At 39.4% G+C, this 26,117-nt stretch overlaps 1 protein-coding gene across 2 annotated transcripts in view; it reads right to left on the reverse strand.

Moving 5' to 3' along the window:
- MACROD2 (mono-ADP ribosylhydrolase 2) overlaps nt 1–26,117 on the reverse strand; it is an 842,575-nt gene that overhangs the window by 258,124 nt on the left and 558,334 nt on the right. For both annotated transcript variants that reach the window (XM_071582106.1, XM_071582105.1), the window contains exon 7: nt 24,550–24,580. In XM_071582106.1, the coding sequence (XP_071438207.1) occupies nt 24,550–24,580 (31 nt within the window). The remainder of the gene's footprint in view (nt 1–24,549; nt 24,581–26,117) is intronic.

Consider the following 26,117-nt stretch of genomic DNA (forward strand, 5'->3'; position numbering starts at 1 on the left):
GAAATTCAGCCTCCTGTTCTATACCCTGCACCAGCACAAAAGACCCTATGTCTCTGATTCTTGAACAGAAAAACATTTTGGTCTATAGGACTGGGTTAAAGGAAGATAAAGTAAGATGGGATCTTTTAAAACATGTTTTTTGCATTGCTTTTATCTCTAAGCTACATTTGCCTGCCACAACATTTCTGGTCTGCTCCCATCCACACCCCCAGCTCCCCTCTCAGCGAGAAAGCAATCTCAGGGAGCACGTGGGAATCAAATTACTTGAGAGAAATGAGCTCAAGGAGCCTCACAGTTAACCGACTGCTGGAGCAGCAGCTCAGGCAATTCTGGCTAAAGGCTCAATTTCACAAAAGATAAAACAGGTAAAGTAATGAGTGACACTGGCCCATGTTACTGCAGTGAGTGCTCCTCCAGCATACTGAAAAGGACAAGGGCACAAAAGGCACACATTAGCCATGAGTGGTGCCTCCACAGGACATCACTGGGTTTATCTGGCTGGAGAAAAAGAGATGGTTATAAGTCCTGCTTGTATGTCTTGGGCAAGTGTGTGGTGAAGTCTTCCTACCCACAGACACAGGTCTCCAACTTGGACTGGGTTTCTACATCCTCTATTGGCAGAGCAAAAATCTTGGCAACAAACCTCGTCATACCACAAAACCAGCACGGGCTTTGACTGGTTCCTAAAGAGCTGCTTCAGCAAGTGAGAATTTTACTGCCCACCCTATCATTTTGCAGTGCCTGCTGTTCACATCTGACTATCCATTACCAGGATTCCAACCCAAGGCATTGCCTCTGGGACCTTCCAGTTCAGGAGCCCTGCTCTAAAGTACAGCTTTACTCCTCATAGAATCATAGAATCCATTGGGTTGGAAAAGATCTCCAAGATCATCAAGTCCAACCCTTGGTCCAGCTCCAGTCCCTTCACCAGATCATGGCACTCAGTGCCACGGCCAATCTCAGTTTAAAAATCTCCAGGGATGGTGAATCCACCACCTCTCTGGGCAGCCCATTCCAATGCCTGAGCACTCTCTCTGGAAAGTATTTTTTTCTGATCTCCAACTTCAATTGCCCCTGGCAGAGCTTGAGCCCGTGCCCCCTTGTCCTTTTGCTGAGTGCCTGGGAGAAGAGACCAGCCCCCACCTGGCTAGAACTTCCCTTCAGGTAGTTCTAGACAGTGCTGAGGTCACCTCTGAACCTCCTCTTCTCCAGGCTAAACACTCCCAGCTCCCTGAGCCTCACAGCAGATGCCACAGTAGGTGCAAGCCTGCTAAGTCAGTAGAAAAGGGGATGTGTGGAAAGCCCTGCATGGTTTGCGAGATATGGTGAAGCCCTTAGAAAAGTGACCACCATCTTTAACACCAGCATCAGCAAGCCATGGCTGAACTTGGAAACTTCCTCTGCTGCTCTTTGCACGCTGTTGATGTATATACTGTGACACCCCCTAAGCTGAATGGCTGTGCCTTCACACTACAAAAACCTCACCCAACTACTGCCACATAAGTAGACTTCATCTGAACTCTACTGCTTTTAGTATGTCCTTGCACAGGTACTACCCATAGTGACAGCCTAGGAAAGCTTTAAGAGGCCTCCAAACTTAGGAGCTTTTGCAACTCCTAGCAGGGCTTTACCACCTTGTTCCTGGAAATTGTAACCCTGACCTGTGAAATGGCTGCCAAAACAAGCTTTGTGCTGTGCGAGTTCTTGGAGTCATCACGGCTATAACTTTCCAGAGAAGGCATGATAAGACCTGGCAGAATTATTTTGACATATTTTATAGGAAATAAATGTGCTGTTTTAGAGAAGAGTGTGGAGGAGAACTAAGATAGTAGCTAGAGATACACATTGACGTTCCCATTACATTTTGTATTTATTCCCAGGAAAGAAACTGGTAAGAACCTAAGTCCCCCTGTTTCATCAACGTACAGAAAATATGCAATGAATTCCCTGTTGTTAGGCACTCTAGTGCAAATGCTGAGCCTTTTGTGCTTGGGGAATTCAGCAGAGAAACATTCACTCTAATGTGAGTTTCTCTTACTCTATGCCTAATTTGTCTGTGCAGTATCTGAAAAATGTACACATGTAGTTCATAGAATAAGAGAATATCCTGATTTGGAAGGGACTCACAAGGATCATAACAGTCCAGCTCCTGGCCCTGCACAATGTTCTTCAATGAATAACTGTGCAACAAGGATTTTGTGACACAAAACTAACAGAAATCCATTTCAGGGACTCCTAAATTCTATGGAGGTGCTGGGAGCTTTATCTGCCTCTTTTACTGCGCTCGATCCAGTGCTACATCTTACTAAAAATGTCTAACTTACAATCAGGTAAGTGCCACCTCCCCATGAAATGCCCATTAACAAAATATAGGTACTAAATAATCAACCTTTAATATGATCTAGCCGAGGATGATGATAACAGATTATAATAGGAAGGTTATAATAGTAACAAGCAAATGTCAATCCAGAAAATCACTTCAGTAGCTGCAGGGGTAAGTGTTGTAATTTGTCAGTTTAACTGAGAAGCCTAATGTTTTCTGTAAATCAGCTCATCCTGGTTAAAAAAAAGGTCTATCATTTTTTGTTAGCATAGCCTAAGTGTTAGACAGGATATTTTTCATTTAAAACATGCTCCCTTTTCCATGGATTCTAAAAGGCTCATCGCAGGCTTAATACTCTCATTTGCCAGTTTTAATGGTTTCATTTTGAAGAAAATCATGAAAAGAACCAAATGCACATCAACACAAATACTCATTATGTGTTTTCATATTTTCTCAGAAAAATATCTACCCTGGCATACTTGTGCATATATCAAGATGTAACAGTTTGCAGACTGTTCCTGTGTGCTACAATCAACCCCGAGCCCCACTGCTTAATCAACATGACTGTTAAAGTGGAATAAATTCCATGTATTAAGTTTATAAATTTCCCAATATGTTTATTGATCTATAAATGATGCTCTTCAAATAGTAGCTTGTCACATTTTTAAACCGTGGAACTGTACTGAAGGCCGTCTCTGCAGTCAGCATGACAGGGTATCTCCTCCATGCATCGAGCACTTGCTATGTGGGAATCAGCAGCACCAGATGGCATGGACTATAAAGATGTTTCAAGGCAAAGAAGAGGGGGAAAGAAGATGGAAAGAAGAAGGGGGAAGGAAAAGAAAAAAAAAGCTTAAGTATGTATTCCATACATGTTCTGAAACCCAGTATTATCACTTGTGCTGCAAATGCTTTCTGAATCACAGGAGACATGTAAATAACTGCTTCATTGTGGCCATGTGGGTTAAGGCCACCCATTAACAACACACCGATCACAGTCCTTCAACCTTAGCGCTTTATGACAATGAAAGGGAACAAAGAAAAGGAACCAAATGAGATGCACAGCCCAGCACGCCTGAGGTAGGGTTAACTCAATACATCCACTTGTCCTTCAGCTGTGAAACGAGCAGTATAATCTTGCAACTGATCCCATATAATCATCTTGTCAAAGATGTATTTTAGTAGTCAAAATGAATTCACTCATGCTAGGTTGATTCCCATTAACATGGCAAATCCGGCCCATTTGGAAGCAGAGATGGTTATACTCTACCAAAAAGCTTGTTGTGTTGCTATTCTTGAGTTTTTTTCTTTTTTTCCCCCCCTCTCTCTGTTTTTTCCTTTTTAATAACCACAGACACATAGTGATTGGACAAACAAGCTAAGTTGCAAGCTTGATCATTTTGTGGATACTGGTAACCGAGAAAGAAAGGGCCTTCATTTGGATCAGCTACACTGAAGTGTAAACAGAAGAGCCATGAATCTTCTGCTAAACAGCCCACCTTGCCTTATTGAACTCATTCAGCCAGAGAAAACCTTATTTGCTGTCCAATGAAAAAGTAACTCTAGGAAAGGCAGTGAAATTAAGCACTGTGAAGAGCCAGTAACCTTTCTGCTACCCCAAGAAACCTTTTCACTGTATCCTTGGTGGACTGTGCTGGAATAATTAATTAGGATCAAGGGATAACCAGAAATTTCCAAAATGCATAAACAAAACATTCTTCTGAAGAAAGCCTGATATGTTTCTCAATTCCTCCCAAACAAGGAACAAGTCTTTTCATTCTCAAATGAAAAATTCAGCAGCAATAGAAAACTGCATGCAGTTCCTGAAGAGAATAATTTCCAGTTGCATTCAACTGACATGACAGAGGCAGCTGGTGGAAGGTTTCAATAAAGAAACTCAAAATAAGCATCTAATGCAAGAAACAGAATGCCTCTGCTCTGAAACAGTGACACAAAGCAGGGAGAGAACTGAAATAACAGAGAGCTCTTCTTCATTCACCAAAGTGCATTGGGTAACTCGGTGATACACTGAAATTATTTAGGTCATGTGAGGAGAAGCTTTAGATTCCAATGAAGAAAATCTAGATGTCAAGCACACTGAATTGTTTGATATTTAGTAGCATTGAAGTTTTAGTAAAAATGCATGAACACTTGGACTGCTGAGAAGGAACAGAGCTTCCCCATGAGTGCTCTGCTGAAGGATTTATCATCGTGCCATTCTGCAAGAGACCTGCATGCGTGCAAGATATCACTTTTCTGCAGCAGTCAGTACATTATTAGAAGTCAAAGTTTTGGGTTCATTTTCCCAGCATTTATAAAAGAGTAGGCTTATAGGGGAACCACATCATGGATAAATGGATTCTCCAACAGTCTAGTGAAAAAACAACATAGCAAGCAATACTCAGTGACTCTGAGAAGCAAACTGCATCATAGCTGTGCTGTTTGCTGTGTGATGGAGCTTTTCTGTCTGTCAGGGTATTTCTAATGCCCATGTGGAACATTAAGGCTTCAAGCCGAGCATAGTAGGGGAAACAGCAGAAAGACACCAGCACAACACTGAAAAGATCTCACTGGTCTGCTAATTAGCATTCTCCTCTGGTAAGAGAAAGTATACACAATGCAAAAGCAAGTGGAAGTGTACTCACACAGGTAGCTTTGCAATTATAAAATCTACCTAAGAGAGATGCAATGTCTGTGTAAATTACACAGCTGTTCAGACACGCGTGCAGCTGTTCCTGGGCTCAAGCACATCATTCTCCTTAAAACACGCTCTACACCGTATCCAGAATTGCTATTCCTGAAACAAGGGTTGTACAGTGAAATGTTAATTGAAAGAGGTTTCAAAGTGTACATGAGCTCCCTAACGCACAGTATTTCATCTTCTACTTAGCCATATACAGCAAGCAAGTTGGGTTTTTAGGGTGGCAACACAATACAGGCAAAGTAATTTGAAACAAAGTGTAAAGCACTAGTCAACTGTGAAATCTCCCATCATACACTGAATTGCACAGCAATGGGATATTGGCTTCAGTGTAGTTACAATTCCAACAAGGTTAAACATTTATTCTACCCACTGATTTAAATAAAAATGCCTTGTTGTTCTCAAGTGAAGCAAAGTGTAGGGAATAAATCCTCCCTTCCTGAAGTGCCTTGATAATGCCACAAGAGATAAAAAACAACACCCACACAACCACGCAACTCTGGATACCACTTGAAACTGGTACTTTCTCCTACAAAACGTGGTCCAGCGCAGTGATGTTTAACTTTCATTGTGACTATCCCAGGCCCTCCTTGACACACACTGCCTCTAAGCACTGTGGGAAGATCTGCTATTCAGCAGTGGAAAGAAACTTCTGATCCTGGACCTCTCAAAGCCTAGTTCCCTATGGAAATGCATTTTCCTATTGATTTCAGGCTCTAATTGAAGGCTCCCCTGAAGGTGAGATATTCTTGACGTGGCTCTCCTTGTTGGGTCCCTGATGTCTCCAATACATCTGCCACCAGTTTAGGCAGGGGAACAAGGGGAGGAGTTGCTATGAGAGTCTTTTTCTTCTTGCTGACAGGATCTTTGTGCAGGCAACAGGAGTAGGGAAATACCCTGAAGTGTGGCAGGTTGGGGTGGAGGAAGAGGAGGAGAGGGAGGGAGCACAAGAAGGGGTTCAGGATTTTGGGGGGCTGAATCTGACAGAGACAATATCAGGACTGTTGGCTTTGCTGGACCTCTCAGCACTTTGAGTAGAATAGGCAGCACATGGTGACAGGAGTTAGAGGAACCTGAGGATACAGAGGTAATGGACATGAGCCACCACAGCAAATTGAAGGGAGAGGGCAGTGTAAAAAGCCTGAGAAACTTCAGAGGAATCAAACCTACACAGGCAACAGAAAAAACCCCAAAGTCACAAAGAACACAGACAGCGTTGCCAGCCCAGTTCTAGCCTTTAAATCACTTCCACCATGTTCAATTGCTGTGACAGATGCAACCCAAAGACCTCGCTGGATTATCTAAAACCAACAGAGTACTTGGGGAAGGCCATCCACGTACAAGAACAAACAAAGCAATCTGACATTATTTCTACTGAAGCTCTGTTCTTATCTCCTCTCTGAGGGAAATCAAAGATTTCCGAGGAGCACATAAAGAAAATCAGCTGAAACAACATATATTTACTCCTTGTGAAAGAGAAAAAAAGGGAAAAAAAAAGGTAATAAAGATGTTCTTTTATCTTTTCCCCCAAGAGACATATGTGGAAGAAAGTTAGAGGGCAGGTTGGGTGAAAAAGCAAGATACTGTGTCTGGCATATTTAATCTACTTAAGTTTAGTCTTTTTAACAAATACATTATTGATTCTTGGTTTGTGTTTATTATTCACACTGGGGATTTTTTTTCCATTCTTGCCTCAGGCAGCGATAAACCATCCTAGAGGGTCACAGAGACCAGCAGAGATTGTATTCAGGAACTCTACAAGAGCTCAAAACTGAAATATTTCCAGCCAATCTGGAGTTCAAAAATGCCAGTACATTTGGGAGGAACTGAGAGGGGGGCTGCATTTTATATTTGATGCTTAATGGCTTGTTCCTCATTGTACAGAAAGGCACTTCATGCTACTTGAACACCCACAATGTGTGTGCTGCTAAAACAAGTGCTTGTGCAGGATGTTGGGCTTGACACATCATTGCACTATCTTAACAATTTTATGCATTAATTTTTTAAGCAGCAGTATTTTTTTCCTCCATGCCTAGATGCTGCTTCATTTCTGTAGCAGTCATTCACCTGGCAAGAGGTGAGCTCCTCACAATCCTTCTTTTTGTCCAGCAAAAAAAGGTCATAGTGGGCCTTATTTGATTTTATGCTCCTGTTCTATCAGCAACCAGCCAATCTACTCTACTCAACTTCATTTCAGGATGTATTGCACCAATGTGGTCAATAAAAACTATGTGGAAGCCACCAGCAGCTCTAGAACCTTTCTCCCAGTGCTTGTTCTGAGATCACAGCAACATACACAAAAGGAGAAACGTCATTAGAAAAGGTTTTAGGATGGGATTAAGGGGAAAACTGTTTTAAAACAAGTGTGAGGAAAAATTTAAAACTCTCCTTGCAGCGAATCTGCCTGGTTGCAACAGTTCCAATGCTCTTAGCAAGACCTCAGATGCTAAAGAGTAGAAAATGAAACATTAATGAGTAAAGTACAAAAATATCCTAATCTCTTGTAAAACCTTGGCTCTTCTTCCACCTTCTTTCTGTTTTTAAGGACTCATTTACTCACATGCTGAATATATAAACCCACACTGGCACCCCTTCACTGCAGCACTTCTTTTGACTGACAATTCCCCCCCCAGAATCTGTTGATTTTAAACCCAACACCCTGAGTGGATCAGCAAAGTATCCTAGATCTCATCAGGTTCTTCAGTGTGGCAAAAGACCATGGTGTTAATTGTCAAACAAGTATTTGTTAAAAATACGATTTCTACTAACTACTGTAATTTGCATTTCACTCACAATTATGCATTTACTGAGTCTTGAGTACTTCAATCAAAAAGGAAATTAAGTAACTAGTTAATGCCACTTCCAGTCCCAGAAATTCAAATCCAATTTAGTCTTGATATGAACTTCAGGTCTTATTAACACTTGTTTTAAATAGCATTTTCAACATGTACTCTGATAAGTTGTCAGTATGTTGGGGGTTTTGAATTTATTTTTAAATCACTATATGAGGAAATGTGTTCTGTTTAAGCAAGGAATGGGAATTCCTAAAGTTTAACAAACATTAACATTTCTGGTTAGACCAACATGGGTAAATCCACCCTTAAAGTAAAATGATTTCATTTTCCAAAATGCTACTCTTCAGAGGGAAACAGAAAACATAAACACACATGTTTCCCAAGGAATCTGGAACAATATTCAAATTGAGATGGAAGAAAAAGCAATGACAATTACTGTAGGCAGAAGCAATGCCCAGATTTCAAACAAAGGAGCCGATGCTATGGTTGGTCAGATTGGGCAGTGAAGGATTTGGAAGACTAAGAAATTTCTTTTCTCCAGCAACGCAGTACAAATCAGAAGCTGATCTGGACAATTTAAATGTAAATTTCTTACCACCCGTCAGACAAGTGAGATTTAAAGGCTTCCACTTAAAAATCCAGACATCTCCAACCCTAGTCTTCAAGTGAAAATTGACCTCCCACCTCAATTTCCTTGTAAAAGTGGCCCTGTGGCAGCAAAGGGGGGGTTTGTTCCAGTGCTTTATTAAATTTGGGTTATGTGTACGGTGGGCATGAGATGACCCACACTATGCCTGGGCAAAATGACCCATTTGAGATAGATCTCTGGGCTCCACACCACAGCCAAACACAACTAATCCTACTGGAAACAAGACATCCCAGGCAGATTAGCAGAAGGTGTATGGAAAAACTTTAAATGTATTGCACAGAGAAACCTCATTGATTGCTAAGCAATGAGGCAAATGAGGGAAAAGATCTTTAATCGAGGGATACATAAAAAAGAAGGTGGGTAAATTCAAAAGAACTTGTTACATAATCAAAACTAAATCTAGGCATTAGGAAGCAGCTTTAGACAATGTGATTTCCATTTATTTTATCAAAGGATCCCTTCTACATGTACAATTACTCTCAATATAGTTTGCATTATAAAGACAGGTGCACATCTCCAGACTCTGAAAAATACCACTGCAATAGTGAGTCAGGCTGGGATTATTTCAGAGAATTATCAATATGCAAACACCAACCTCTACAGCATATCTCTGGGGACAGAAACCAGTAAAAAACCCCATAACTACATGAAAGAGGGAAAGTTATCACTGTATGGGTCAGAATCTAGAAAGGGCAAAACAGTGCCTGTGAGTGAGGGGGGGGAAAGGAGTGAAAACCAGTCCTGCAATCTATTTCTTAATTATTTAAAAGGCAGGGAATGGAAAATTAAGGCATGAGAGTACTTATGATGGAGACACCAGTGTAAGGTATTTGGGAACACACACTCCAATTCTAATTAGACTTTTCCAGTTAGATTTACAAAACTAAGAAACCGTCATTCTACAAGAAACAAGGTTGATTTTTATAGATCAGTTGCTGAAGAAAGGACTTCCCCTGCAAAACAGCAAAACTCACAGCACTGATGAGTCAAACCCAATGAAATCAATACCTAGGCCTATTTGAATTATCCATATTTATATGTGAGCTTTTCAAAATAATCTCATGCAGGTTGGTCCTGATGCAAATAAAAGCTGCTGAACTTCCAGTAACTACCTGGAGACAGAAAAAGAATGAGAGACTGAAAGTTTGTGGTGTTATGTCACTGAAAGTCTGAATATTACTACTTGAAGTTATTTCAAAAAGCAAAAGTGCAGTTGTTATAAAAGCCAGTTAAGAATAAATCAAAATAAATTACACTAGCACTGTGATAGATGCTAATCAAGCCTTGTTGAAACTACAAAATAACCAGCACTCAATACATAAAATATTCTAGGAATAGAGAAATAAAGTGGTGGACATTGAGAGAAGCATATCCAAAATTCAGAAGGGTCAAAGAAGAAGGATTTATATTCCTTAGAAATAAAGAGATCACAAGTAAACTTCTAAGACACAATTTGAACAAATAGAAAGACTAATTGCAGCAGGTTATCTGAGTTCATGCAAACACCAAAAGAAGGGAAATTAAGTCAAATTAAGAAACCCCCTCTCCAGTAGGGATTTGGAAAAAAATCCTCTATTATACAGATTGAAAGAGCAGGAAAAAGGAAAAAAATGCAAAGGTTAACAGTCAGACTAACTTTTTTAAACAGTTTCAAAAATGCTTAGAACAAATTTCAAAGAGTTAGTGTGCAAAGGTAGTGCTAAGTTAAAGGAGGAAACAATGAATGTGGGACCTTCTGAGATGTTTCTTGTGCTGAAATTTTAATATGACTCTTGTTTCCTATCAGTTCCCATCAGATTCCACATCTACCTGTCTCGTGTGTTGTGTATGTAAAAGTGGGATAATACCACCAGGAACACACTGAAAAAGAACTGATGCTTCAAAAGGATTGAGGTACCTTTGAACATCCAGTAAACAAATGAAAAACTCACAAACAAGTTTTAACAAAGCAAGTCCAGAGTGTGGAAAAACATCACCTTCTAAACCCAGTTTTAACAAATGAAGATGCTGCTGCCACCTCCTTGTCCCCCAGGAATTATGGCATGCTCAGATCTGGTGGCTGGAATATTTCTGTGGACATCCTTTGTGTTTTGGTGCAGATCAGTGGGAAGGGCTGGCTTCAATAGCTTCAACCCAGTGGGGTTTTTCAATCCAGCCACACTCCCTGGGATTGAAACTGATGCAGGAAGGATTTTTGATTTTTTTTAAATTTTCACATTTTGTAGATTTTAGGAACACAAAAGTAGCAAAGTAGATTTTTAGTGGGTTAATATTTCTAGCAGCTTAAGTTTAATGTCTTTTTATCGCTACCCCTGACCCAGAACATGGAGCTAAAATTCTTTAGCTGTTTAGTCTCTGTTTCAGGGTACAAGTTTGAAGGGTATCAGAAGACATAAACATGGGGCAGAGTGACCCAGCGGCAAAAACACTGGAAAACCTCCAAGAGCCTTTTGTGTGCTGAAGAAGAGGAGGCTGATGAAGAGGGGGTCTCATTGACCCCAGACCCAATTTCTAGAGGGGTGGGACTGGGGCAGGACAGAGTGGAACTGGACATGTGTAAAGTGATGACTGGATGGATCATATTATAAAAGCCATGGAAATTAAAGCTTGCTGACATGTGCATCGATGTATTCCTGGGTGAGCCTGGATGCTCATTAAAGTAGCTACCCTTTATCTTATCTCCTGCTAAAATTTGGCTTGGAGTCTTTTTTACAGACTTTTAAGGCATCAAAATGATGAGCAAGGAGGTGGACTGACAGACCTGGGGAGGCTGTGAGTCCTGGATTGGGAGGAACAACCTCACAGCACATGGAACTGGAGGGGCCGCATATTGCCGAGATAGGGCTGTCTGGGTGTTTCTGTGGTGGTGGCTTTGGTGGTTTTTTATAGAGCAAAGTATCTTTTAAACAACTGCAGTGATGATACTGTCTGAAGTGCTGAAAATTATAGACAGATAACTCAGGATTGGATTGAAGCCCATGATTATCTCCCAGTGTTTACTAAGTGGATATTTAGATTTGTTGGGAAGGAATAGGAAGAGTTTCATCATCAGTCCTGACATTTTAAGGGAAGAGAGGAGCCTTATAATTTAGAGATTCTCCGACATTAATGTATTTAGTAGGCAGTGACAAAAACAAGCAATAAAGTTACCTAAATAGCAGGGATCGTACATTAAAAGTTACAAAATTAAAGCTACACATGAAATTCAGGCAGAACCATTTTGTTTAGTAAGTAGAAAACCAGTGAAATATGTTGACAGTAAGAGTCATAAAAACAAATAATAAAAATAAGTAGATTAAAAAAAATTGTGGAGGTAAGAGAAAATTTAAGACATCAAGAATGATAAAATGTGGAGCCAAGACTGAAATATATTCAGTGCAAATATCAAGGTGACCTCTTCTTAGCAAAAAGCTTTGATACCATGGAACTTAAATGATTTGTGAAACTGATATATGAAGTAAACATAATTTGTTATCAAATGCAATTTTTTGAAGTAGATAATTTCTTGAAATCATATGTAATTTAAACTTAATATATGTTTATGAACTTCAAGTCTGTGTTTTATCGGCATTAGTGCTGATGGAGAAATGTTTCTATCAGTTCCTTTTCAGAAAGTGTTCAGCTTAGTTAAGGTCAGCATAAATGCCATGTAATCATCATGGGAAACTCAGAAGGTCAATGACTAGGAAAGAGTATCTTGAAAACATGAATCAAGTTAAGAAAGGATGTGGAAGTTCATTCTTTACCACCAAATGCATCAAATTCCACAACCAGAACATCACTGACTGTCCTTGGTGAATATGTTGGAATTATAAAAGAAATTATTAAAGATATTTGATAGCAGAGCAGTTAAATATTTTCATGTCACTTGTCCATAATTTTGAAAAAAATAGGAACTGAAAATATATATGGGGAGCTGCTAAAACCTTGTGTCTACACATAAACTAAACAGTTAGAGATTCTTGTAAATTCAAGTTTGTCAGTTGTACATTCTCTGCCTGTGCTGCCAATCAGGGTAAATACAGTCACTGCTTCTGATTACCTATAGTCAATAAAGTGGTGACAACTCATTAATCAAGCCACAAAATAGAGAGACAGGTATCAGGTTCCACAACATGAAATCCTCCTTAGCAATGACACAGAAGCGCTGCCAATATGCACCCTCATTACCTGCATCCTGGCTGGCAGCCTCACTTAGAAGGGAGCTTTGAATCTCACACCTTCTTTTTGGAATCAGGAAATCATTGCTTTACTGAAAACTAGTAAAATTTAACTTACCATGTTGACAGCAAAATAAAACACAAGGTTCTTAGAGTGCTTACCAGCATGGTCAGCACTTAAGTAGAGTCAGTTTTCTTCTATATTGTATTTAGTGGAGCGGAAAATGTATCAACTTTCTGCTTGCTTTCTCACTTTTCAAACCAGACCAAAAGGGAGAAAAATCATCTCTTAATTAAGCAATGCTTGCTTAGCAATGGAATTGTTCTTTTCTTTCATTCCCAAAGACAGAAAAAAAATCCCCCAAAGAAGACTACAACCAGCCAGCAAATACAGCTCAAAATGTCATTGGACTTACAGTAATGTTCCTAATGGCACTCAGCTAAAAAATATGTTCTGGGCTCCTAAGGGTCTGCTACAGCGTGTTTACTGCTGCAACAAAAAGAATGGTTAAAAACCTATCAGTGGCAGAATGTTTAGCACCTATTACGGACACGAGTGTAACTACCTACAGTAATTAAGGGCATAAGAGAATGATTAATGTTCTGGAGCCATAAAACTGCATCAGTTCAAAAGCTATTATGATTGCACTGTCTGCAGCTCACAGCCTACACTGGGCAATTTAGCCTGATACACATTCTGCATAAAAGTGATACTCCATTTTGTCCAACGTTGGATAATGAGCTGGTACATAAAGCTTAAACTACACACCACACACTGGTCACTGCTGGAACAGTCAATTTACTCTCATCCTGTCTCAATCTCAAATTTAGATGTTCCTATTCTCTATTTTTCTCATCAAAATGCCAAGCAGTTCACGCTGTCATCTCCTCCAATTTAGAAAGATGCTTTTGATCATCAAAACTGAGAAAGAGGAAAATGGATGCAGAGAATACCCTACTAAAACAATGTGCTCACATTTATACTGGCTCTTGTTTAGCTCAGGGGTGCCTGAACCATATTCTTCCCAAGCAGGATCAGCATAAAATTAGTCACATTGAAGAGTACCTTCATCAATGAGCAACGTGCAAGTGCTACTCAATTGGACTGAGCGAGCCAAAAGTTGTTTGTTAACAACAGCAAGTCACAATGTGTGCTGAAAGATTGTATTTTCCATATGGGATACTTCCAGCTCCCTGAAAATGAAGGTTTAATATTTGTATCCCAAAGAGCAATGAAAACAGAAGGGGACAGAAAGTCTTTTCCTGTTGCAGTGAATTATCACCCTTTAAACAGTATAATACATTATTTCTGTTAAAGGGTTCTTTCAAACATCATGCAGAGAAGGGAAGAGGGGGATGGAAGTGATATGTTGCATTGTTCAAAACTAAATTGGAAAATTATAGATACAATTTATCATCTAGTAATATATAGGAAAGCAAGCACTTCCATTCTCTCATATGCAAGCAATATATTGAACAGAATAAAAAGAGACACAAATCGTTTACAAATCAGACTTTAAAGCAATGTTCTTTTCAAGGGGCTAGATACTCTTTCAAAAAAAAAGTAAGATAACAAAGTCTTCGCTGCCCAAAATGAACATTTTAAGAAAGGTATGATACATTGGGCCAGATTTCTCCTCTGCTGAGCTCAATTCAGTTGGAGTTAAAGTGAATCAGGTCAATTACAAACAACTACATTTATTTCTCAGTGCACTGGAATATTTCACAGCTGGTGCAAACCACCATAGTTTCTCTGAAACCAACATACTCCAGCTCTGTTTCCATTTTAGTAACCAGATGAAAGCCCAAAAAACATTATTATGTAAAGAATGTTATTATGAGTAGGCCAGTTAAAATAGGGTCTCATATTCCTAATATCACCCTAGGAACCACACAAAGCCTGCACCATTCCAAGAAATAGGTAAGAAGAAAGCTAACTAAACATCTACCAAAAGATCTCAAGTTCTCTACATAGCTGACAGAGTAAATCAAGTTCTTTAGGCTGCTGTTTTTACCTTTCCATTGGAACCAACCTATATGCTGGGAGAAATTTAGAGTCTGTCTGAAGCTATCACTGCTCAGACCTGTTAGCAATAATAATGGAACCACAGAAAGGTTTGGGTTGGAAAGAACCTTAAATATCATCTAAGTTCCAACCCTCTCCAATCTTTGCTCTTGTACAGAAGCCATAACACATCCACCCAAACGAAGGAGGCATTTCGGTTCCAACAGGATTAGACACAAATTCCCTCCTCAAACACCTTCTAGGCTGCTCTGTCTCCAGGGCAGGATCGTGCAAACCACCGCACAGCGACTCTTCCTCCCGAAGACTAATCCAGGAGATCACCATCCCACACCAGTGATGGACGAGGCGTCGGGATGCTCTCAATAACCTTTATTGCACCCGCCAAGCCCCATCACTGAGACTGAGCAGTTTGTTTATGGGCAGTGCAGGTGACAGGCACACCAACAAGTCCCCTCGCTCAGCCTAACGGGGTGAATTGAAGGATTAGTCTGTCACGCTGGCACAGGGCTTCATTTTTCTTCAGCACTACGTGGGTCACCCCCTTCCCGCAGCCTCTATTTGATGGTGATTAATTCGTCAAGGCTGCCTATAGCATGGAAATGAAGAAATGGATTGCCAATTACAGTTAGTCTTCTCACAGAACACCCCTTGAACTGCTGCTATTCTGCAGCACTGACTGCTCAGAAATAAACCCAATGCAGCTCTATTGAGCAGAAACCTGACCCCAAGAGTGTTTGAAAACAGAAGGTGACTTCCCCCCTGCCCAAACCAAGCTCTTCAGTAAGTGGTTGACTTCTATCCTGGCAGGTACACAAAAAGCCCATCCACATTTATTTTCTCAGTCACCCTGTTAAGACGGACTGCACTTCTGACTTAACACTCCTCAACAAGGTGCTCATTTGTTTCTGCTTGCCTCACCCTGGGTAAGCCTGAAGGGGAATTTAATATGTATACCATTACTGCCAAGTAAACAAACCCAGCAATGACTCTACTCTGTACAGAAGCTCTGAAAAGCAGTCAAACTTTCTCTCCGATGGTACTCACAGAAAGGTAGACTTTGACTCCTTCTGCATTTCTCTGCAGTAAACAAACCTCATGTGTTCCCACAAGCTGTGTAATATTTCACTGATAGAGGCAACTAGCTTAAATTGAATAATCAGATTCTGATAGATTAATCAAACTGGAATTAATTCCACAACAGCCTGGTTTTTTATTAATAGTTATTAATATGGGATTTGAGAAATAACACCTCAGTCCCAGTAACACATGCATGTAATTCATTTTATGCACTGCATCGGCAAATTACTCAAGTTGCATAAATTCAAAGCATGTGTACAAAACTAACTTCTTATTACCTCAGAAATTACCAGTTAAAAAGAAAACCCCTTTTCCCACAAGAAAATTCAGACCACTGTAATAGATGGTTCCTTCCATTGTTGAAATCCACTGTATTTTATACTGCTGTCCTGGGCATCGCCCCTCCACACCGAGGAAAGGTGAATGTTTTTCCAACAGCTGGTGGCACAAAACAGCTTGAAATGCATTCCCAAGACAAAAAGGCACAACTAAGTCTCTTCCAGGCCCAAAGTAGCCTTCCATTAACCCAACCACCAGCAAGCCCTGCGGTGTGCAGGACTGCACAACACGTTTTACAAACAGGATTCTGGCTTAGAAATAGAGCAGTCATTCATCACACTGCATCATCCAGCTCTGCTGTTCTCCTGCCTCAGTGGCAGTCGCCCTTTCCAATGATATATGGCAGTATTCCTGTCTAAAAAAGATGCAGGAAAAAGGACAACACTATGAACGACCCTCGGAGGCAGAGACACCTTTAGCTTGTCTTTCAGGTACTTTAATGAGACTCAGAATAGAACATCTGTTTGGTTGGTATTTCCTTCCAGTTCAGAAGACAGAGAAAGTTACTTGCCCCAACAGCATTACATTTTTACCTTTCCCAGCCCATCTAAAAGCCCCAATATTCTCATATGTGCTTCCTCCAAACTTCTTGGAGTGAACGAAGATAAGAATGAGGGATGGCATTGGCAATGTAAATTTATGTCTATGGGGACTTAATTTTTATAGTGCAGTAGCATTAAGGGTCTCCAACACTGACTAGGATCATTACAACAGATATCATATAAATAAACAGTAAGAGACAATATCCACTATGGAGAATAAAAAAATAGGACAAATAAGGGCAAGCACCATAATATTCTGTGGCCAGACATATCACTCTGCGCTAACAATAAGGAAAGAATGAGAAAAAGAAAAAACAGTCAACACCTTTGTGGTAAAACTATTTGATATACATGACACCACAAATACTGTTCCTACCCAACTTCAGTGTGCCAGGACTTTTAAAATCTCCTTAAGGACATTCAAGCATGGACTAGTATGACTATTCTGTTCTCAGAGAAGGAGTTTGAAGCTGTGAGTGAGACTCAACCAAATAGACTCAGAGTCACAGAATATCTCAAATGAGAAGGGAACTACAAGGATCATTGAGTCTGATCTCTGCTCCTCACAGGACCACCTAAAACTAAGTCATAGGACTAACGGTGCCATGTTCATCTGGCTTCATTACAGCTTCCTTCTGTTAACAGTCTACATTTGTAAACTCCAGATAAAATGATTTTACTGTATTAAAATGATTGTGGGTGATGAACTAAGACTAAAAATCTTACTCTAGGCACTTTTTTGATCTTTTTCTAGCTATTAGAGTATACAGAATGTGCATTGTATAACTAAGATTGAAGACTGGTTATGTTGCAGTGCACAGGTAAATGAAATCACTGCTAACATGACACACATCACCTCTAGTGCAAGTTTTGAAACCCAGGAGTAGTTTTACAGCTGCCAAGATGATAGCTATTCTTCTCTAACTAGATTAATTTTATATTAAGTTCTTCCTTTCAAGGAAGCTCAGTTGCATCCTGAAATTTGACTGAAACCATTAAACTAGCTGTCTGTCTTTTCACAATGTGTTTAAAACTCGGAGGCAACATACTTCAAATACATTTTCTGTAGAAATGAGGAAGGCACAAAAAAGATCTTCTTATAATGACTATGTTTTCATACTACATCTAATAATGAGTATGGTTAAAAGACACCCACGACAACACAGTGGAGTTCACTAATGGATTGGGCTTCCAGTTAAGTTTTAGAGACGTGCTCTTTCCTGGGGGAAGGGGCAAAATGACATCAAAGAAAAAATTTGGATAGCGATAATTGGGCCTTTTACCAAGAAATATTTTATACTTCATGTATCATGTTAATGTAATGTCTCGAGGACAAGGTCTGTATAGCTTTATTTTCTTACTTCAATTCATTTCTTAACAAATTAGCTTCAAAGAGCTTTAGCTTTTCCGGAGTGTAAAGCCACAGAACAAACACATCAGATTATCTTGTTGACATCAGCCAGGAAATTTTAGAAAAGGTAATTAAGTGATTCTGGTGGTATACAGCAATATAGAGTTCTAACTTTCATCATGGTAATTGAGACATTCCTAATTCTTTGAATGGAAAACCACTAATAGGAAAACAAATAATACATCTGACCAGTTCAAGCCCTGTTTATGAGACCTGCAATGTGCTTTCTGAATACCAGAGAACTTTTTCAACTCTTTTATGCTTTGCAGAATAGTTTGCCTGACAAAAAATAATAATACAAAAAGTGAAAGGAGAAAGGGGGAAAGTGCCCAAAGTGAGAAGTGTTTTTGATGTCTTTGGAGATGTTACTGGCTTTTCCTCAACAGTCTGGAGATACTTATAAAGCTCATTGCAAAAGCAACTAGAGCCATGCTAGGAGCTTCAAGATGTAAGACACGATGAAATGAGAGCAAAACAGCACAGAAACAATTGTTTCTTGCAGAGTAGAACCCAGAGAGTGAGGTTAAAGAGCGTGGGCAGACATTGCAGGATTGAAGGGGCAATTAATATAATAATATATATCTAGTATAAATAGGTATGAAATATAAATAAAATTTAAAAAGAAAAAAGTAGCTACATAGACTTCCTGTCTCTTCCTAAAGAGAAAATGGAAAAGACAAAAAGAAAGGCCATGAGGCAAGTGAGTATTCAGGGTTCAACAGTCTAAGCATTCAAAAGGAAATTTTTAAGGACAGTCACTAAATGCCATTTTAATGAAGGACAGGATTTGTCCTCCAGTGTTCAGGGGACATGCTCTAAGTTGGACTAGTCAGCAAGAACTTTAGAAGAGATAAAATTCTAGATAGTCTAACTACATTATCCATAAAATGCCAATTTCCCCTGAAAAAAGAGCTTATTAAGTCTCTCATCTGGAATCAAGGCAGAGCTTCTCCTTGCTAAATACATCATATGAATGTTAATTTCAGACTGTTGAAAGCTCATCGATTTACATGTTCCTATAATAATTTTTTTAGTATTTAAATTATGGGAAGAGACCAATTAGTACCATGGACACTACACTAAAATAAGAACACTGTTAAATAATGAACGCAACAAATTTTTATACAAGTAGTAATTAGATTTTTAGGATTACTTGAATATTATAATAGTCATTCCGTAGCTGTTACTATTATTAATTTTAATAATAATATCAGTTAACTGGTGATCAGTCCCACAAGAAGCTTCAAAGAATGAGTTCTCATATATCTTCATTTCTGCTAAAATATTACATTATGCCAATTATAGAGTGAAAAACAAAATGCAATTAACTCCCCAATGAGTTACAAAAAGTGTCTGTTAAAACCACATGGTGTCACAAATTTGATGTGTCTGAGTTGAGGGATGAGGAACTGCTGATCAAGTTAAAAACCTGGCTTAGTTATGAAAATCATCTTAATGGGAACTTTCCTCATGTGACCTACGGGATTATTTTTCTTTTTCATCAGAGAGAATTTATCTGATAATATCCATTTTCCTAGGTCACCTTAATTGACATCCCAATATCCAAATGCTGATGATCACGTACAGCACATCAGGCCTTTTTGATGGTGACAGGGACTCAAACACCAGGCTGGAGATAAATACAAGACTTCTTCATGGTTTCTTATTATACATTTGTGTGGAGTGGCTCTGAAAATGTTGCAGCTACCTCCCTTCCTGGGAAAGATGACAGTGCAACCCTTATTAGAACTGCTCATTAAAGAAATATCTATCCTAGAAATGAAACGCCAACAGAGAAATGAGGAAAAAACGCTGATGAGAAAGATGGAAATAGATGGCCTCAACCTTTAGCCCTGTGTCAGGAATTTATTCTGCCTTTGAAAACATTTGGTTTAGTCTTCTGACTCAGATTTTCAGAGGGCTTTTATAATCCTTCAGCAGCGCACCTGTCGGGTAATCCCTTGTTATAATCTATCTTGGATCACCTCACGGGGAGAGGAGCTCATGGATATGCTCCCAGCCCTCGATGAATCATCCTTTAGACACTGAGCAGGATGCACTGGGGGTCAGGACAGTGGGGACATGAGCCAACACTACACCAAGGGACCATATGCTTGTATTTTTTATCCACACTCCCTACTTTACTCTATTTTTATTTTTTTCCCTTTTCAGTCTCTCCTTTAGCAACACATAGTAAATTAAACCTTGCAATGTTCTGCCACGACCAGGCCAAAAGCTAAAAGTGACCTGATTCTACAAGAAACAAGGCTTACTCCAGTGTAATAAAAGTGTTCAAAACGTGGTGAAACCGTGTGCTTCCACCACCTAAATCACCCCAGACATTCTGCACTTTCATGGCATTTAGTCTTTTTCTTTCTTGCTCTCTGTGTTTTATTTCAAAGAAATACAAATATAAATTCATAGCAAAACTAAAAGCTGCCATTATTTTTTTTTCTCAGAAAGGATAGATGATATAGTTTTCATGAAATCTAGCTAAGGTAAAACATACAGCTATATTGATGTTGAGACAAAAATACACACCAACTGGAGAATTCGCCTAAATTACATCTTTTTACCCTCACTTTTTTTTTTTACCTCCTATGTTTAAAATAACACTTAAATACTTGTTTATGTTGCCAGAGAGCAGCTATGTTGCCAACATGAGTATCTAGAAACAGAAGCCAAACTATTACTGTAAAATAACAGTAAGGAGGTAACAAATAGGTGTGTATAGACTGCAACATCTTCAATCCCTTCCATATGTAGCCTATCCCATAATTATCTCTCAACAGAGTATTGTGACAAACATGAAAATTCTTGTCTCCTCATACCCATCTGTGGAGCCTTGTTTTAATTTTGTGGCTCAGAAGGTTTGTAGCACCATATCAGACATCCTTGTTCACTTTGCAGGCTGCAAACACCAGGATTTCTGGATACCTTCTTAAAGGCATTATAATGAGGTGTTTTTCCATAAAACCTACTAAAGAAAGTGGCTTTTTTTTCCCCCCTCTCTTCTGGCAGTAGCTCAGACATAACAAGACGGTAATTACGGGGAAAGTGGACATGTAAATGGTGATCCACTGGAGTAACATGAAAATCTGACACACTACAGCCTAAAATAACATACAGATTTGTCTGTAGATTCTTTTTTTATCCCTTTTCATTTTTTTTTTCAAACAGATAGTGAAATTGTGTAAAAAGAGAAGAAAATTCCTAAACATCTAGCTGGCCTAGGGAAAAAAAAAGTGTGATAAGGTTAAGATTTCACTGTGGCTCCTGTGTGGGTATTAATAAACAGCTACTAAGAATGTGCAGCTTGATACTCCAGTGCCTCCCTAATGCCATGGAAGTGAAGCAGATCTTCAGTCCTCCTCTTGAAGCACTTTTATTTAGGAAACTTCACTCTCTCGATAGAAATGAAAACATTTGTTGCAACAGAAAAGAGTAACAGAGGGATCCAGGGGGATGTGAGTCTTCACAACCTTTGCTTTCTTAGACTGATAAGCAGTTTATAAGCTTATTAAAGGTGACATGGATCTCTTAGGAAAATATATTGAGAATTAGGGATCTTGTAGGGAATTCTTTTTTTCTCAAAGGGCCTGTGGGTAGACCCTCATTTGTTTTGTAACCCTTACAAACACTCAGCACTGGCTGCTTTCTATGTCATTTTTTAAAGAAGCAGCCCCTCATTTGATGCTATCAGGTTTCTAAAACAAAGATCCCATGTGAGTGAACTTGTTGCCAGTGCTCTTTGAATAGGAGCACGTTAAAATCAGGGATTTGACTCCTGGCATGGGGCCTCAATGGCAAATGGTCCTCTCTGAGCTGTAACTTGTTCAAGCTGGAACATCCACAGGGCAGTGAGTGGAGACAGAGCATCAGGAAAGTGTTTGGGGAGGAAACGCAGACACCTTTCCCATGAAAAGCAATCTGCCCTTGGCCAAGACCTCAGAAAGAGCCTTGCTTGCTTATTTTCTTCCCAGTTCTCTTTTTATGGGAGTAAAGGAGTGCTCTGCAGTGATGCAAACAGGAAAGGAGTGCTCTCCAGAGAAGTGTGACCACTCTCCTAACGATAAGAGGAAAGGTGAGCAATCTAAACATTTACAAGAGTCTGGGGCAGAACTCAATCCAGATTCTCAAACTGGACACGCTCAGTTGATCCCTTCCAAATGTCTCCATTTCCATTTGGAGGAGAAACTCCAGCATGAGCCAAGGGTTTCTGAGGGGACAGCATTTGTTCATATGGAACTGAGGTTAGGAATCAACACTGGGTTCCTTCAAAAACACTTTATTGGGAGAGTCCAGTGTTACGTGTACGGCACAAAGATACCCTAATCAGCTTGGCCACCAGGAATGAGGTTGATCCACTTGCTTGTCTAGACGCTGCCTTGATCTAAAAGAATGTGCCTGGGTAAAGGGGAAAGCCCCAACCAAACCCAGAAAGATGAAAGCATAGTTTTGTGGGGTTTGGGTGTACTTTGCACTGCAAATACACCACACACAGCACAACTTTAGCAATGCAACTCCTATCAAACATGCTTGAAAATACTGACACCTGAAGCCTGATGCAGAGCTGCCTGTTTAATTACTACTCTCGGACAGTGCATCTGAGAGTCTGGAAAGAAGGAAAGCTTTTTTTTTTTTCAACTGAGGAATAGAAAGTATTTATTAAAACATAAACAGCACCATTGATCAGAGACTGTATTCCCAAAACAACCAAACAAAAAAAGCAACCTCAGAAAAACAGTATTTTAGCAGAAATGCATCTTAATTCATTTCCAGTGGTGGAACAAGCAAACAATTACAAAAAAAAAAGCATCTGCCACACTATATAATGTTCCAGTAATGCCACAGCTACCTTCAAAAAAAGCCTCCAATAAAACACATAAACTCACTATTCCAACCAGAGATCCTTTCCAATTTTCTTAACTAGTTTCAGGGAACCATATTCCTCACCTGCTGAGACCTTTTCTATTAACTAGACCAATTCTAAAATAAACTATTATTATTTGTACATCCCACTTACTAATAATTTACAGATATTTACACCCTGTCTAGCTTGGGGTTCTAAAATAAAAACAAAAATGAGTCTATGTAAAAGATCAAGATTTAAGCCAATGAGTCAAGGACTCAAATGCAGAGCTCCCCTCAAAGTTCAAGAGGGGGATCAGAGCTGAGAACAAAGGTAGAGCTTTATCTGAAACCAGAGTCACGTTCAGCCAATTTTAGTGTTTGTGGAAATGGCATCTGCACGTTCTGCTGCAACAATGAAAGTGCAGTTCAAGTAGAAAAGAACACAGCACCCAAAGTAAATTAGATTCTACCTTCTGAAGCCTAATTCAGATTTACAATCATCAAAAAATTTTAAATAAGAGGTCCTTGTAAAGAAGAAACAACCCGAAATATTCCTGTCCCCCTTACTCCACCTCTTGCATCTGCAGTATCTAATTAGTCAAAGCTCAAATCACTTTATGTAAAAATTACTCTGTTAATTTTCATGCTGCAGCAGTTATGTCATGCAGCATTGTTACATGATGACTGATTTTTTTTTTAAATTTATTTATTACTGCTTAGCATAGAATCACAGAATGGTTTGAGGTGGAAAGGACCTTCACCCAGTTCCAACCCTCCTGTTGTGGGCAGGGACACCTTCACTAGTGCAGGTTGCTCAAAGTCCCATCCAACCTGGCCTTGAACACTTTCGAGGATGGAACATCCACATATTTCTTTAAAAAAACCCCTTATTTAAAAACTTTAAATTGTATAAGTAATCAAATCTACAACCATTTCTATGCATTTACTGAACCTAAATGAAAGGAAAAGCAGCTTAAATTGTTAAATTAAAAGAAAATCTATTTGCCCCTTAGGTAACTTGCATGTCCTCTCAAATTTCTCCATTTTTTCCTAAACATTAACCTGCTTGTCTTCTTCCTCCTTCAAATATCATGCCCACTTCTTTCACAATGTCAACCAAAAACCAGTTGACTATCAGTGATGGATTACTTTAAGATTACAACAAAGCAAGTGACAAACTTTTATAATAACCCTTTCCTTCCAGTTCCTTCAGGCAATATTAATTTGCATGTAAATTAATAAACTAAAAGCGTGGAAGCAGAACTCAAGGGAGCTAAGACAATCTAGCAAGTTGGCTTGAGAAAAACATCTTTTTTCCTTCCCCTCCCAGTCTTGGGCATTGTGGCATGTTGTTTTCCTTGAGGATGGAAAATTGTGCCAGACCCTATTTTTCCCTGCTGAAGCCACAACAATGTTTTTAAGAGTTACTGCAGAAGTGTAATCACAGTTGCAGGTCTTGGCTCACGGGCTCTGAGGGTTTTGCTAAGGGTTGCACAACACTATCCCACTTCCCAGTACACCAGTATCCAGCCACAGCCAAAGGCTTTGGGCCTCTGTTATTTAACACAGGATAAATAGACTGGCGAGACATCTGATATGAAATATCACTGTTTGAAACAGCAATAAGAGGAAAAACCGAGTAAGAATAAGCGACATCTAAGGTCTTACTTACCATAAATTCCAGTTGAAATACAGGGAAAGGCCTGTAAAACAAATGAAAGGGAAAAAAAAAAATCAGTGGGATTTCTGTTTGCTGAACTTTTTATCAAAACCAAGAGCGTTTGTAAACGTCTATTTTTCAACACCCAAAGATTACATGTTGTAGCATTCACTGTTATGGCACTCAAATCACAGGCATTCTCATGTCATTATGTGAAACATATTCCATATGTTTTCCTTGCTGCCATGTTAATAAAGCTGCATTCTTTTTCTCATCTTGAGCTATGAGCAACATTTGAACTCAGAATCATTCTTAAAACTGCTTTTTGAGCTAAAAATTAATGCCATGAGCTAAAAAATTAATGCCATAAGCTACTATAGTAGAAAAAAAAAGTCATATTATCTGGGTAGAGTTAGACAATGTTTCTTCAGCAGTAAAATAAGCTTGGCCAGCTTAAACCCTGCCCTGCCTCTTTGCCATGCCCTCATTTACTGTAACCTCCTTTTTTGATCCAGAGCCTTTCATTTTTAACCTCAGTTCTTTCAGACATGTGGTTTATGGTGTGGCCCAACACAGCTGGACTGCCACAAGCCAAAGGCTTGCAAACTGGTGCAGGGGGAGGAACTAGAAGATGCTGGGTGAAAAGAAAGGGTACATTTTTGAGTCAGTCTGGACACCAAAGAAAATGCATCACAAGAGGTATTACAGTCCGGGTGCCAGCAAGAACAGTAATTTACATTTTTTCTAGCTGTACATGTTGTCTCCAGATTTGCATTTCTCTGAGCCAGAGTCAGTTTTCCACCAGGAGAAACCAAAGCTGTGGTTTCACAAGAGAGACAATTTTCTTTGTGTTCAGCTGATATGTGATATCACCTTTGCCTCCCACCTCTGAACTGACAGCAAACACAGCTCAAAGGTATGAGAGCACCTGGGACCAAAGTCTCAAATATCCACCCTGAGGCTCCTTCCAGATCCCCCAGCCATGAGTCATCATACAAAAGAAAGGAATTCTTCTTTACTTAATCACACAGGAAAACATTATTCAAAGCTAATGCTTGCTTTATATTTAACCAGGGAATTAATTAGGGAATGGTGATTAAGAAAAGAGAGGTCTAATGGAAAGAATACATCCTACCCTCCCCTCTGAAAATACTTAAATAAAATAAAGTGGAGGAGAATTATAGTCTCATTCCTTCTCACAACCCACTACAACTTACATCCTGAAAAATACTTAGCTTTGTAGTTTGTACCCAATAAATCACAGTGAATCAACTCTTTAAGGAAATGAGGAATGAAGAAGGAAAAAAACGCCAACACAACCACAACACAGTTCCAGAGCTCAGGCTGAGGTGCCAACAGATGCTCCAGCAATAAGAGAGAGGGATAAAGGACGATTTTGTCTGGTTTAGAAACAGATTCACCACTGTTTAAGTTTCAAAGTTAAGAGGTAATTGCTCCAAACAAGTGTTTTGTTTTCCATTTTTTTGCAGAATTTGAGCAACAGCACAGTATTTAGTTACCCATTTGCCTCAGGACTGTTCAAGCCTCCTTCTCTTACTGGTTCCACAACTCTGGTAAGG

Source organism: Pithys albifrons, chromosome 2 (genome assembly GCF_047495875.1).
Source record: "Pithys albifrons albifrons isolate INPA30051 chromosome 2, PitAlb_v1, whole genome shotgun sequence".
NCBI classification, from domain to species: Eukaryota; Metazoa; Chordata; class Aves; order Passeriformes; family Thamnophilidae; genus Pithys; species Pithys albifrons.